Below are 16,637 nucleotides of genomic sequence, written 5' to 3' on the forward strand. Positions count from 1 at the left end.
ACAACTCTTCCACCGCACTCTCTTCATGGAGGCATTTTTGTGCTTCTGCTGAAACCCTAGTGCACACTACCTCACAATCAATGATTTGTCTACACGCTCAGCCCAAACCACGGTCTTGGTGCAGCTGCTTCACAGTTGGTGATTTGTTTACGCAATTGGGAACTATGATATTGCTACCAGTATTTAAATGTGTAGTTTTTGAGTCAAACTCAGTGACCCATGTATCATGAGTAGTGATTCAACGTGAATCCATCTCTCATGAGAATAAATAGAACACTTAGCACTCATTGGATCTAGGTGATTCTCACAAAGGTGAAGACTAGGACTTCCCAAGAGGTCACCCATCCCAGTACTACTCTAGCTTGAGCGCACTTAACTACAAAGTTTCCTCCATGGTTAAACTCACTCTACTTGCAACCCCATTTGTCTCTAGCAAGTGTTGTGCCTTATGAACCATTCATTAGAAAGCCCTTTAATTGCTTTGATACCACTTGATGAAGGGTGTTTCCCTTAATACCACAAACACATAACAAAAAAAAAGAAATAACAACAATTTGTGAGAACAAAATGTGGGATTCTTATTATTGCCACAAATGCGGAAGTACAAAATTTTGAAGTACAATATGCAAACCCACATGGGTGCCTTCCTTACAATAATTTGCAACACAGAGCTACAAACTATCACCCAGAGTTGTCCTAGACATTGTACGAGCAATCCTTATATAGGCATTTTTACATCACCCAGGAAGTTTCTAGAGATCAAACCTAAACCCTTGAGACTGACTAACCCTAAAATTACATATAGAGTCAGCCCAATACACCTTTGACACTTATTTTGAAAATTTTGGTCGACCCAACTTTAAAAGACCATAAATTTCAAACCATTGCTCCAATTGGCTATTATAACCCCTTTTCAGAATTCCTAGCTTCTGATCTACAAAGCCCAACTCGTGCAAACTTTAGTCAACCCCATTTTGAAGCCCATCTAGGGCCTCTAAGCCCTTCAACATTGAGCCTGAAGTTTTTATACCAAAATTGCACACCAAAAATCTGCAATAACTCCAAAAATACACATGATATGGCACTGAGCATCCACTAGTAGGCTGACATATCCAAGATGAACACCCACCTTTGAAATTAGGACATTTTGAGCTCCTATGACCAACTTACCAAGTAGGAAGTCTTCACAGACAACAACTCTACATTGAGACAACCCTTATTCAAGAAACAAAAAAGGAAATATTTTTGGATGGTGATGCAAGATTGCTCTTACACCCAGGATGCTTTGCATCAGTATGCAAGGTAACTTCCCTAGTGATATTAGCTATCATTTTCTTACAAAAAATGACAGGGTATTGTTTTTTTTCAGTTTGCACACAAAGACAATCCCTAAAAGATGGGAAGAGGTGAATGTTGAATTTGAGTTGTATTCTTTCAATGACCAATTTGATGATGCTTCTTTCTGTAGGTCTGGATGATATCTATGCTCATGTATGTATGAGAGAAAAATGTTTTTAAATTCTCTTCTAGCGTGGTTGAGCCCAGGCTAGGGTGTTCAACATTTGATTTTAATTGGTAACTCTATTGTCATTTCCTGAGCAGAGCATTTGAGATCGTTCGCCTTAAACAAAATACTTTCCATTGCACCTATCATGCTGCAAGAAACCAGTTTTATGATGGAACACCTTATTGAGGCATGATGAAATGCTATCCATGACACCTATCATGTAGTTCAGCTGTACGAAACCAATTTTCCCGTGTAACACCACATCAATGCGTGAGAAAATACATGGTCTCTTAGTTTTCTATGAAAGAATTTCACACTTGGGTTTGCTCATTAAAATGGTGATGGGCACTAAAAAACTTCTCATTAGTGCTAGTTTGGAGTTAGCTTGTGTTAAATTTATGAAGTTGTCTTATGGACAATGAATTTGTAGCTTAGGGAGTGAATGTAGGAAGGTCAAAGATTGAATGAATTTGAGAAACTTTAAAGGCAACATCTCTGGATCAAATTGTGAAACTGCTGGATTGCTTGAAGGGTACGTTGGCCATTGAGGAATCAGAAATCCTATGAGATAATGGAGGAGAGGCAATAAAATTATTCTGAATGAGTACAGAATTCCCCTCATGTAGATGGGAGAAAAAGGCTGCAGAAAACAGAGTCAAAGTGGCCCCAGTATGCATGAGAAGCCTTTATTGTCAGCTAAGGCTGCATGCTTCATGGGGTGTATAAGGTTCGTAGTTGTTTCCAATGTACTACAGGAAATTAAATTGATAGTGATGGCCTCTATAACAAATGCTTCCAAGCAAATGTAATCAATTCATAAGAAATAGTTGAGGACAATAAGTTTGGATCAGAATGAAGGCCTCTGGTCAGATATATGTTCAAGGTCCCTTTTACGATAGTCAGCTCAGTAAGACAAATCTGCAGGCCAATGACTCAACAAATAGAATGTGGGGTTCTGCATAACACAATTCCTGGAAGTAGATGTTCCAATTAATCATAATTCTGTAAAACTGGGTGCCACAATATTGGAACACTAATGCTTCATGCTAGCCATATTCCTTGGCAACATTATAACACTTGAATTCTCCCATGGCATTAGAGGAACTAACTTGCCTGTGACTATTGATGATGTCATCTTAGTTCTCAGAGATGCTTCTACATCATTGCAAAGGTACCTCCAACACAATGCCATGACCAAACCAATGTGATGTGATGGATGATGTATTACTGTTTGTATGAGATATCCAGTGCTATTTGTATTCACAGAATCATACACAATCAGAAAGCTTATGCCCTTGAAAATTATGGCATTCCCAGCCTTGAATCCATCATTGTTGTCAATACAAGATGACATCCCTGCTATATTATACAACTGTGAATTAAGGCTACCTGTCATGAATTAAGAATGTCACATCAGGTTCAGATTTGATGTAAAAATTGAGAACATCAGAAGAATTTGTTGACTGGTATAGAAACTAGAGAAGCTTCACTGTTGTCTAAGACTGAGCTCAGTATGTGACATGATTAAAATAGTTGATTATCTCATTTGTTCATAGTGTCAACTGAGGAGTGTTAAAGAATCACTCGGCCAACATCAGTCTATTGTTGTTTTGCAGCAAACACAATTGGAATAAACTAATAATTGGTAACCATGGAATTAAGATTAAGGCGTATACGTTGCCCCCACTAGCATTATGTTACAAGTGAAGCAGCTTAAAATAATTTTTTGAGTGCTTTCCTAAATTAGATGCATTCTGACTTTGAATCTGGAACTTGGATATAATTTCAAAGAGTCCTGTAGGTCCCAATTCTTCATAAAAAAATCAGGGGTTCAGAATTTAAATCCAGACAGAGAATGTATGAAACATGTTACATGCAGTTACAACTGTCTTTCAAGTCATAACGTATTGTTCACCAATATTTATAATACACTGATTCTATATTTGACAACCTTTCACATCTTCCTGATGTATAATCGCATTGGATTACCATTTGAACCTTTGTTTTGTTATTATTGATATTTGTCATTACCCACTTACTAATCCTCACACTCATGGGCCAAGGGGAATAGAAAACCATAATTTCAAGGATTAAATGCTAAAGATGTTTAGTGTTAAATTGCAAATAATGTAAATGTTCCTGTATCCAATTCATCCAAACAAACATAACATGCATTCCAGTTCATATCCAGATTTTGTTTTCTAGCTACTCAACTAAATATAATGAGATAGGAAACCACATGATTCTGCTCCAAAAATACTCAAATATTTATGACAATCTTCTGCATGGAATTAGTTTATCTGCTCTGTCACAAGCCCTTAACTTCTCTTGTAAAATCAGAATGTTAAATTTTGAATTGTCACATGTGAATGTATTTCACTCTGTAGTTCGAAAGGAAGTAACTTTTGCATGGTGCTTATGCAAACATGTGCAACGTTTAATTTATTGTTCCTCGCAATAAAACTAATTCTATTCATAAACTATTTAATTTTATGTGCACATATACAAAATTAAAATTTGAAACTAACATTCATTTTTTATCTAATGTGAAGGGAGAAAGGATGAACTGAAGAACAAGGCTAATGCAAATAATTTATATTTAGAAGTGAAAAGTGAAGTAGAAGCAGCAATAACATATTTGCTACAGAAGAGAGAAGGAGATCCTTACAGACACTTTCTTCCTAGATTTGTTTATGAAGCAGCTTCAGGATTCACCGTTCAAATGCCAACATTTGATCCATGATTGTGTTCTACATTGATTCCATTCTTTTCTAGATAAATGCAATAATGAAATTTGTGTATAGTGCTTTCAGAATAGTCTTGCCAAGCATAGACTCGAAATTTGCTGAGAATTGACAATTGTATTGAACGTACATTATTATGGCATCTTGTGGGCCTAAACAGAATTTTTTTGATTAATAAAGAATATGAGTATTCATAATCATATAGGTTTGTCTTCAAAATGTTCTAAAGATAGAGTTGGATGTCTTAAGCATCAGTGATGTCAATTCAGTACATCTCTGAGAATATATCTTTTTCTCATAGATTATTTGATAATTAGCAGAATCCAATCCTTTTTCAGGCAGATCTGCTTTGGAAAAAGACTACGATCATTTTCTATGATTTCTTGATCCACCATACTTTTGGATTACCTTCAAGTGCTTTTTTGTGGTCTTTCTTATTGGGTAACTAATCTTTCTCAATGAATGTCATGGTTTTTAACATGAATTCTATGGTTTTTGCATTCCTCAACAATAATAATATGTTGCCTTGTAGAGTTCTTAGTTATGTATAAGTTTTGGTAAAGATCAGCTTGTGGTATATACATAAACTTTTATTTATTATCAAAATCATTGATTGTGCTGTTTTGGGCAACAAGTGTACTTCAGTGTAGTGTATGATGTTCGATCTCTAGTCCACTAAGCAAACTATGACTCATAAGGAGGATCATGTCATCGAGGTTTCTTGTAATGGCCTACCATTTCTAGTACAAGTTATGGGGTATGCTCTATGTTTGACTCAACTTATTTTGATTATGACCTCTAGGTGAAATTGGGTTACTAGAGATATGTAGGTTTGTGGTGATGGTATGGCTTATGAGGACTACTTGTGAGGTCTTGATGGGGAGCCTAGATGGTAGCACAATCCTTTTTGCAAGTTAGGGGTACAACCTAATTATTGACTAGGTTTCCCAATAGAGCACTCCACACTACTCTAATAGGTTCTCTCAATCCCCCATACTATCCCCTTAAGCACTCCAAGGACTCCCCACCATTTTAATGCTCCATAATGTCTTGCACCTAGACAAGTGACCAACTTGACTTCCTAACTCGTTTATGAGTGGATTGGGTCTCTATCACTTTCCAAGTGATCAAACAAAATCACTTGGATCCTACAAGGCAATTTCATTAATAACTTGCGACACCGAACTACTAGGTCCAAGCAATTAGGCCTAATTCTAATAGGTCTTCCTTAGCAATTTTTACAACTTAAAGACAACTTTCCCAAGGACCCCTGCAACTAATTACAGATTTGAATACCATTTTGGACAATTAGTCAAACCCCAAAGTTCCAAGTTCCAGTTCCACTTTTTAACCATCAAACCCCAATAGGGCTATTAGGGCTAATAGGCCTAAAATGTCTCACTTTCCAAAGAAACAGTACCAAGGCTTTTGACACCTCCACATCACCAAATCCACTCTTGGATTTGATCCATCCACTCATCTTACTCCTTTGTAGTCAAATTTGTTTTATGTATTTGCCTATGCACATGAAGATGCATGGCTAGGGCATCAAATATCTTGCAACTACCTCAAGATTTCCACTTGAAACCTTTTTAATCTTAAAATACATCCTCTATACTTGAGATCCCCAACAAGTCGTAGATTCCCGACTGTGGATCAACAAATAAGAGACATTTTGAAGTAAAACCCTAGTTATCAGCACTTTACCAATCCAGTGAACACGAAATTACTATGACTTACAAATGACTAAACTTCCAAAAACTCAAACCAAGTGCATTGGAAAAAGGAAATAGAGCTCTAACTATTCATGCCACCATTTCACTCTTGCCAGTCTAGAAAATTGTACAAGCCATACACCACCAAATTTTATGGTAAGCCTATCATAGTTTATTGTTTACTTCTTCTCCATACAACAACCAACCCCAAATCCTCATTTTGCAAGCCTTTTATGATGTTTCCACAACTTCCCCAACTGGTCTAACCACTTGGATAAGCATATTGTCATTATATGCAAGAATTTGAAAAGTTGCTTGACAACATTTTGTCAACATTTTGACAACAATTTGCCAAATAATTTTCCATGAAGATCTAACCTTCTTAAATCTTAACTAGAAGCATCCTAACGTCCTTTCATGCCTCATAGGACCCCTTAGGACCTTTTACATTCAATTTTGACTCATAAGACAACTTTTATTGCATTTGTTCAATATGGACCTTAGAATCCCTAAATGCCATTTCAAGGTAAACTTTGAGTTGACACCTACTCAACATACCAAAATCAAACTCCTAAAGACCCACATGGTCTTACCATACACCAAAACGTGAAACTATAGTGACCTCTTGCTAGGGCCATGAGTCAATTTAGACAATTTATTAGGTACTCCTACACCATACTCCCCCTGATAGGAAAAGTCTCAAGTCCTCTTAGAGACAACACGGTCAATCTCTCTTCCTTTCTTCTTGAGGAATTCATCTGTCATCCAAGTAGCCTCTATCTATGGTTTGTCATTCCACTTAACTAGGTACTTCATATACTATCTATGCTCAACTTTCTTAGCAACCCTGCTATCTAGAATACACTCCATCTCAGGTTCAATGGCTATGGGTAGATCAGAGAGCCACCCCTCCCTATCAAGTTGAATCACTACATCACTTGCTACTACAGGTTATGGAGGCCTGTAAGGTATCAAATTTGACACATTGAAGATAGGGGATAGGGCAACATCATTAGGAAGATCCACCTTATAGGCATTGGGCCCATATTTAGAAAGGATCTTGCAAGGGCCAATCCTCCTCATCTTCAACTTAGTGTAACTTCCTTTTGGTAATATGTCCTTGTTGAGGTGGACCATGAATAGGTCCCCCTCTTTAAATTGAGCATCTATCCTTGTCTTGTCCACTCTAGTCTTAAATTGAGGTTATTTTTCTTCAGAATCTCTCTCACATGTGCATGGACTTCTTCCATAGCCTTTGCAAATTTCTTTGCTTGTCCACTCCTATTCTCTATACCCTTTAGGTCTCTAAGCTCCAAAACTCCTCTTGGATGAGTCACATACACAATTTCAAATGGACTCTTACCTATGCTTCTATTGGTAGTCATTATAGGAAATTTCTGCCTGAGGCAATACCACATTCCAAGTCTTATGATGCTCCTTCGTCAAACATCTAAAAAGGTTCCCGAATGATATATTAATAGCTTTAGTTTGCCAATAAATTTGGGGATGATAGGTATAATTGAAAGACAATTGTGTGCCTAGCTTCTTCCATAGGGTCCTTTAAAAATGGCCCACAAATTTGGAATACTTATCAGTGACAATGGATAAAGGTAGTTCGTGGACTCTTACAATCTCGTGAAAAAACAATTGGGCAATATAGCTCGCATTACTGGTCTTCTTACATGGGATGAAATGTGAAATCTTGCTAAACCTATCCACCACAACAAAAATACTGTCATAACTTGTTTTTGTCCTTGGCAAATCCAAGATAAAGTCCATACTCAAGTGTTCCCAAGGTTTGTGAGGAATAGGAAAAGGGTGATATTAGCCTACATTGGTGGCCACAATTTTTGCTCTCTGACAAATAGTAGGTCTCTGCCACCTTCCTGACATCCCTCTGCAACTTAGGCTAGAAGTAATGCCTCCTCACTAGGTCTAGTATTTTGTTTAGACCAAAATGACATGCAAGTCCTCCATAATGATTTTCTCTAACAATGTTCTCCCTCATGGAGCATTTAGGGACACACAACTAGTTTCCTTTGAACAATAAGCCCTCTTGGAAAGTGAAATTAGAATAGTCAGTATGAAAATTGTTCTCAAACTTAGCACAAACCTCATATACCTCTTTGAATTATTCATCCTCTGCATACACGTCTTTCAATGTATCCATGCCTAACTCTAGAGTTGAACCTCTTGGATTGTGAGCGCCCTCCTACTTAAGGCATTTGTCACTTTGTTAGCATGTCCTTTCTTATGTTTGATGATGAAATTGAAAGCTTGAATGCTTTCCACCCATTTCATGTGCTTGCAGTTGAGCTTGTCTCATCCATTCAAAAAAGCGCAAAGCATAATTATCAGTACAAACAATAAACTCTTTAGGCAATAGGTAGTGCCTCCATTTCTTAATGGCTTGCACCATGGCATAGAGGTCCAAGTCATATGTTGCATAATTCTTCTTGTAGTCATTTAGCTTCTTGCTAAAGAATGTCACTGGTCTTCCTTCTTGGCTCAACATTGCACCTATAGCCACTCCACTCGCATCACACTTAATGTTGAATAATTTGTTGAAATCATGCAACACTAAAATAGGATACTTTGCTACCTTCTCCTTGAGGTATTGGAAACTCTTCTTTGCTTCTTTTGTCCAAACAAATTTTACACTCCTTCCTCTCTTTATAGTGTCTAAGATAGGAGCACAAACCTCACTGAAGTTCTTAATAAAATTTCTATAAACAGTGGCTAAGCCATGAAAAATTCTCTTCTCCTGCAATCTTAGGTGATGGCCAATTCAAGATGGCTTCTACTTTGGATAGATCCATCTTCAAGTCCCTTTTTGATACTACAAAACCTAAGTAGACCAATTCTTGCTTCAAGAACCTACACTTTTCTAAGTTTATAAACTTTTGCACTTACAACCTCTTCATGACCCTCTCAAGGTGTGCGAGGTGTTCTTCTCTTGTTTTGCTGAAGATTAGGATGTCATCCAAATAGACGACCACAAACTTCCCTAGGAACTCCTACAAAACCTCATTTGTTAGTCTCATAAATGTGCTAGGGGCATTAGATAGGTGAAATGACATCACTAGCCACTCATAAAGACCCTCATTTGTTTTTAATGATATCTTTCATTGATCCCTTCCTCTTATTCTCATATGGTGGTATCCACTCTTAAGATCAATTTTAGAGAAATATGATGCACCCCCTCAACAGTCTATTAGGTCTTCAATTCTAGGGATAGGAAACCTATACCTAATGTTTACCCTCTTGATGACCATAGAATTATTGCAACAATCTCCATGTTCCACCTTTCTTAGGGACTAGGACAATGGGTACTTCATAAGGGCTCAAACTGTTCATAACCCCTTATCAAGCAATCCTTGTACATGTTTGGCCACTTCTTCATTTTGTTGTGGGGTAAGTTTGTATGAAGCCTTATTGGGTAGTACTGCACCAAGAATGAGGTCCATTTGGTGGCTTATATCCCTAATAGGTGGCAATGAATCTAGTCTGTCTTTGGCAACAATATCTCTGTATATCTCCAATAGATCCTTGACTTCTTGTGTATCTCCATCTAGGTCAAAAAAATTATTCTCATCCTTAGGCTTTAGTACCAAAGCATACCCTATCCCTTCCTCTCTAAGACTCTCTAATAACTCTTTTTTACTAACCAATATTATTCTCTTACCCACATGATTATTACTCTCTTCCTCTATCACAAATTATATCTTATAAGTGACCCCATCCTTTTGAAAACTATATGAGTTCTTCTCTCTATCTAGATGAACCTTCCTATCATATTGCCAAGGCCTTACTAGAAATAGATGAGATGCATCCATTGGGAGAATAACACACAAGAACCTATCCTTATAACACCCAATGCTAAACTCAACCCATGCCTGCTCATTAACAATCACATGATGGCCCTTGTTCAACCAGGACACCTTATATGGATTCTCATGTGTTATTCTTCCCAAATCTAACTTATGCATTGTCTCTAAAGAGATTATATTATCACTAGAATCAGAATGTATAATTAATTTGCATACCTTGTTTTGTATTTTGCAATTAATCCTAAGTAAAGTCTTTCTTTGAGTTAGCTCTTCCTTGGTTGGCTCCATAAGAGAAGTTCTCCTTAACATCAGGTTCTCACCCACTTCTAACTCCAAAGAAACCTCAGGTGAGTTCACACTCTTGGTATCATCTTGTACCAAAGTAGTTCTTTTGTCTTCATAAGTTGAAGCCTTTTGTGGAAACCTATATGTACAATGCTTGATTTTCCCACAATTATAACACTTCATGTTAGAGAACCCAAATCCTCTACGTAATTGATTGAACCTTCCTCCACTAGGTCCCCTTCCTCTATAGCATCTTCCACTACTTGAGTCCCCTCCTTGCTCTTTAGGGATTGACTCAACTTGAGACCCCTGGCTGAGTCCTCTACCTCTAAAGTTGCCTCTACCTCTATTATTTTGATCTCCTTTCTACTTGAACTTCTTTGACACCCTCATTTCCATTTCAAAACACTTATGTAGTGTGCCTAATGCTAAGAGGACAATATCCTCTTGAATAACTCTCCTCAACCCATTTAAATGTCTTGCAACTTTCTCTATCTTAGATTCTTATTTTTTTGACCTTAGAGTCAAATAATGAATCTCCTCTATATAAGAGCTTACACCATATCCCTATGTCTCAAATTTTGTAACTTATGATACAATTGTACCTCATAGTTAGAGGGAAGAAATTGTTCCTCTACCTTGGTTTTCATCAGTTCCCAAGATGTAATCATCTCCATGTTCTCTTGAACTCTCTTTCCTTGAATATAATTCCACTATGATAGAGAAGAACCCTTCAATCTTCCTTTGGCAAGTCTCACCTTATCCTTTCTAGGTGTTTGGTTTACCTCAAAATAGTTGGACAAGGATTCTATCTATTTGATAATTTTTTGTGGTTTCAAACTACCCCCATAGCCAAGCAACTTATTACTATCATCCCCCTTCATGGTTTTGATGGCATCCATAAACATCCTTTGCTTTGCTTAAGGGTGACCTCTTCCTCCTTGGGCTCAAGTGGTCTGTCCTCTGTAGAAGTGTTGGCTTGATTCACATTCTTTTCCACATTCTTCACATGGTCCTTGAGTTTAAGAAACTCATCTCTAAACCACTTATTAACAATGTCCTATTCTTTCACTTTCTTGGCAAGTTCCACATCGGTCACCATACTATTCTCACCTTCTGATTCGTAATTGATATAGACCCCAAAATTAGTAGGGCTCTAATACCACTATGATGGGGGGCCTAGATGGTAGCACAACCCCTTTGAAAGTTAGGGGTACAACCTAATTATTTACTAGATTTCCCAATAGAATACTCTAAACTACTCTAATAGATTTTCTCAATCCCTGATACTATCCTCTTAAGCTCTCCAAGAACTCCCACCATTTCAATGTTGCATAATGTCTTGTACCTAGACAAGTTACCGACTTGACTTCCTAACCCCTTTATGAGTGGATTGGGTCTCTATCACTTCCCAAATGATCAAATAAACTCACTTGGATCTTACAAGGCACTTCCGTTGATACCTTTCAAAACTTGACTATTAGGTCCAAGCAATTAGGCCTAATTCTAGTAGGTCTTAGCAATTTTTAGGGCTTAAAGAAAAAAGTTTACTAGGGACCCTTGCAACTAAATACATATCTGAATGCCCTTTTGGACATTTAGACAAACCCCAAAGTTCTGAGTTCCAATTCCACTTCTAAACCATCAAACCCCAATAGGGCTATTTGGGCTATTAGGCCTAAAAGGTCTCACTTTCCAAAGAAACTACTAGTACCAAGGCTCTTGAAAATTTTCTAACACTTGGAACACCTTCACATCACCAAATCCACTCTTGGATTTGACCCATCCACTCATCTTACTCCTTTGCAATCAAATTTCTAGTATTTCTCTACTCGTGACCATGAAGATGCAAGGCTAGGGCATCAAATATATTGCAACTGCCTCAAGATCTCCACCTGAAACCTTTTAATCTTAAAATACATCCGCTATACTTTAGATCCCCAACTAATCATGGATTTTCAAAGGTGGATCAATTTTTAACGTGAATGTTGATGATATTCATATGGGGGAGTACCCTAGCATTGTTGGAGCACTTGAGAGATTGCTATAGTGGTTACATGTTGCATTCATGACTTTTTTTGTCATTGATGTTAACATATTGGTGATCTTGAGAAGATTGGTAGAGTAGTGTATAGAGATAGAGACTATACAATTTGAGGATTGAAGATGAGATCAAGTGAAGTTGAGGACATGTTCTACAGAGTGTTCTGATGCTATGGCTAAGAGTGCATGTAGAAAGTAGAAGAATGGTAACAATTATTAGAGATCTACAGAAGATAGTATACAAACAAAGTTCTTGAGAAATAGTTTTTGGCAATCGGGTTATATCTTCTAATAGGGATACAATCTGGTTATGCAAAGTTGGACTGAGGTAGAAGACGTCTTGATGATGATGTTAGTAAGTGCACAAAGTCCAAAGTCTCATGTGTGAAATATTTGTAAAGACTATGAGTCAACAATGTTATATAATTATGAAAATATGTAATGTAGTGTGTATTGGTTTATCTTAATGAGGTCCTATTGTTATTATAAATTGGGAAAGCCTCAAGGCCAACTCAATGAATTAATTTGAGGACTTGGTATAAAGAAAAGTTATTTTCCTTGTGATTGATGAATAAATAAGTGTTGTGTTGAAAAAAAGAGAGAATTGTAAGTTTGAATTGTATGCGAGTAAGTGATCTTAGGGATTATTTTGATGCAAATTTGTGGATCTGGTATTGAGATATGAGAAGTATTTGGTGCAATAGAGGTAGAGTGAATGAGCATAGTGATTACATGTGGTAGAGAGTGCTAGTGGATAATTGATCATTTACTATTGTTCTTAAAGGAATAATATAGAGGTCAATTGGATAGTGGGTTGGTATTGTCCTTGAAGTTGTTTCGACAATAGGTCCTTCTACTTTCTACAACTCCTAAGAGGTTTGGAATCTCCTCACAAGGATTCAAAGTATCCTACCAGGGATTGATATGTACTAAATGTATTTCATTAACTTCTGACAGGGTCCATCCTCTTACAAGGAACTTACATATTAGTACATAATTTTGTGGGTAGCATCCCCACTAGGGTTTTCCCTATGATTAAGGGTTTCCCTATTTAACATATCTAATGTTATTGTGTATGGTTATCTTCTTATGATTTTTGTTTATATTGATCACATGTTTGAGAATTAATAAGATTAATAAAAGTTTTTTTGATCAAATATGGTCCTCTCAATTATCTTGGTGGACTTTACTTTCTAACCATTGGTATCAAAGCATCAAGTACTTGAATGAAAAACTTAAAAGCTTAAGGAGATTAATGGCAATTCATTTTAGAAAACAAATTCCTAAGTTTGATGGAGTTAACTATGTAGCTAGAAAGAGAAGATGAAGATACATCTATTATGCATGGGTCAGGATATTGGCTAATCACTAAGAATGAGAAGACTATAGTTGAAGAAAAAAAGCTTGAAGAATATATTGAAGCTGAAAGAGATTTTTTCATGTGTAACATTCTTGCTACATAAGCACTTTTGTTAGTTGTTTTTGAAAATGAATAGAGCCAGGCAAAATCCTTGAGGTTATCTTGTGAAATTTGGAAAGCTTTGGAATCAACTTTTAAAGGCGATAAACATGCTAAAAGGATTTGACTATAGAATTGGATATGTCTATTTCAAGAAACTAAAATGATGGAATATGAATCTATAAGAATTTATATTGGAAGAATATTACAAATTGTTGTAGGAATCAAGCCTTGTGAAGGAAGTAAAGAAGAAGATGAGATCATATGGGAAATCTTGAAAAAATTTACACCAACTTTCAAGCAGACATAACAGATGATTGAGCAAGTGATGCCTTGTACTAAGAAGTTCTCTAGAGAGACTCTTCTTGGAAGATTGGAAGCAATAGAAATACAAATATTTTCCTAGAGTGGAGACTACCTTTATCACACTAATGTTCAACCTACCCTATCTAGGAGTGCAAGCACCAATGGAGATTATGCTAGTAGAAATAGATCAAGATCTAAAGAAGATAGAAAGATTGAAGAAGGATTTTCCCTTCTTGTGAGAAGAGAAACAAATGGTACGAAAAATTTTAAATGTTGGACTTGTGATGAATCTGGTCATTATGCTTCTAAATGTCCTAAAAGAGTGAAGAAATACAAAAAGAATTTCAAGTCTATAAATCCTGGAGAATGTTTGTATGCAAACAATGATGATGAACTAGATGAAATAATTTTGAGCTAAAGTGATGATGAGTTAGGATATGTTTCTATAAAAGAGGAAAGTCCTAAAAAAGAAGTTAGAGAATACTATCACAAGTTGATAAGAAAGATGATTGGATCATAGATAGTGGTTGTTCACATAATTTGACTAGTGATATGAATTTGTTTTTGAGTTCAACAGTTGTGATGGAGGAATTGTTAGAGTTGGGAACACTATGGTTTTTCATATTAAGGGAATAGGTTCTATTACTCTTGATGGTAAAACTAATACTGATGACTTTACTAGGATGATGTGGGTAGCATTTCTTAACAAAAAGTATGAAGCATTTTAGAAATTTAAGTTTTTCAAGAATAGAGTTGAGAATGAATTTGGATTGAAGATTATGTGTCTAAATGAGTTTAACACATTTTTGTGAACTGAATGGTTTTAAGAGGTGGCTTTTAACCCCTAAAACACCTAAGGATAATGGTATAGCTAAGAGAATAAACAAGTTTGAAACATGAGAAACAAGAGCTATCTGATGTTTGAAAATTATGTATCAAAAACATTATGGATAGAAATGGTAAATACTACAATATATATAATGAACATAGTATAGATTAGAAAAGGTACAAAAAAGATTCCTCGTGAATCATGGTTTGGTAATGCACCATCAATGAAGTATTTTAGAATTTTTGGAAGTAAGTATTACATTAAGAGAGATGATTATATTGGTAAGTTTGATTCAAGAAGTGATAAGGGTATGTTCCTTGGTTATTCATTGAAGAGAAAAGATTATAATTGTTCTAATCAGAGGACTAAGACTATTGTTGAGAGCACAAATGTTAAAGTGGATGAGAATTTTTGAGTTCAAGAAAGAATACTTGATCACAATTCTAATGAATAAGCTAATCCTATACTGACCATGAAAATATTGAATTGTTTTATGAAACTAACAATGATTCCAAAATGAGATTCAAGTTGAGGAATAGAGAAAGGAACAAAGATCTGAACCTAGACCTAAATTAAGAGATGAGACAGTTACACCAAACAAGAATTTGACAAAGAATCACCCCGTTGAACAAATTTGTGGAAGCAAAGACATAGGAGTTGTGACAAGAAACAAGTTACATGAGAGTTGTATTTGATTTCTCAATTTGAACCTAAAAGTACTGATGAAGTTAGTAAAGATTACTTTTGGATTCAAACTATGAGAGATGAATTAGAATGTATTGAGAAGAATGACACATGGGAATAATTTCCTACACCTAGGGACAAGAACATTATAGGAACTCAATGGGTTTGCAAAAATAAGACGAATGAACAAGGTGAGGTTGTGAGAAATAAAGAAAGACAAGTATGTAAAGGATATTCACAACAAGAAGGTACTAATTATGAGGAAAAATTTACACCAATTGTTAGAATAGAAGTAGTTAGAATGTTTTTGTCTAATGTGGCTAACAAGAAATTCAAAGTGTGTTAGATGGATGTGAAGTCAACATTTATGAATGAAGAACTTGAAGAAGAAGTTTACATTGAGCATCCTGGAGGATTTCCTTTGACAAAATAAAGAGATATGGTATGCAAGTTGAAGAAAGCATTGTATGTTTGAAGCAAACACCTAGACCTTAGTATATGAGGTTGGATAAATATTTGGAAAATTTGGGATTTGCTAAAGGTACCATAGACAGTAACTTGTATTTGAAAGATAATGAGAATGGTTTGTTGATTATTGAAGTATTTGTGGATGATATAATCTTTGGAGGAGATGATGAAGCAAGTGAAGCATTTTCTAGTAAAATGAAGAAAGAGTTTGAGGTGAGCATGACTGGAAACATGAAATATTTCTTGATTTTACAAAATATACAGAATCATGAAGGTATTTTATTTTTTCAGACTAAGTATTTGAAAGACTTGTTTAGAATATTTGATTTAGAGAGTTGTAAGCCTATTGGTACACCTGTGATAACTACTCATAAGTTATCTAGCAAAGATGAGATGCCTACTATTGAGGAGAAGAAGTACAAATCCATGACTGGAGGTTTGTAATATCCAACACATACAAGACTTGACATAGATAATGCAATTGGAATGGTTGCATGATTTGAAAATGATCCTAAAGAACCACATTATGTAGCAGTAAAGAGAACTTTTAGATATTTGAAGGGTACACCCAATTTTGGGTTGTGGTATGGCAGATTAAATGACTTTACATTATGTGCATATAATAATATGGATTGGTCAGGCAATATGGATGACAGAAAGAGGACAAGTGGTGGAGAACTTTTCTTAGGAGAAAGATTGGTTTCTTGGCTAAGCAAGAAACAAGATTGCATTTCACAAAGTACATAAGAAGTAGAGTATGTAGTAGT

General features: G+C 35.9%; 1 protein-coding gene across 1 annotated transcript in view; it reads left to right on the forward strand.

Moving 5' to 3' along the window:
• The window catches only part of LOC149554605 (phytyl ester synthase 1, chloroplastic-like), a 256,115-nt gene extending 251,664 nt beyond the window's left edge, over nucleotides 1–4,451 (forward strand). The window contains exon 14 of the mRNA XM_089828658.1: nucleotides 4,060–4,451. Coding sequence (XP_089684784.1) covers nucleotides 4,060–4,250 — 191 coding nt within the window. The 3' untranslated portion in view covers nucleotides 4,251–4,451. The remainder of the gene's footprint in view (nucleotides 1–4,059) is intronic.
• The last annotated feature ends 12,186 nt before the right edge of the window (nucleotides 4,452–16,637 follow it).

Source organism: Cupressus sempervirens, chromosome 5 (genome assembly GCF_028749045.1).
Source record: "Cupressus sempervirens isolate cs-2001-9-10 chromosome 5, ASM2874904v1, whole genome shotgun sequence".
In the NCBI taxonomy this organism is placed as follows: domain Eukaryota; kingdom Viridiplantae; phylum Streptophyta; class Pinopsida; order Cupressales; family Cupressaceae; genus Cupressus; species Cupressus sempervirens.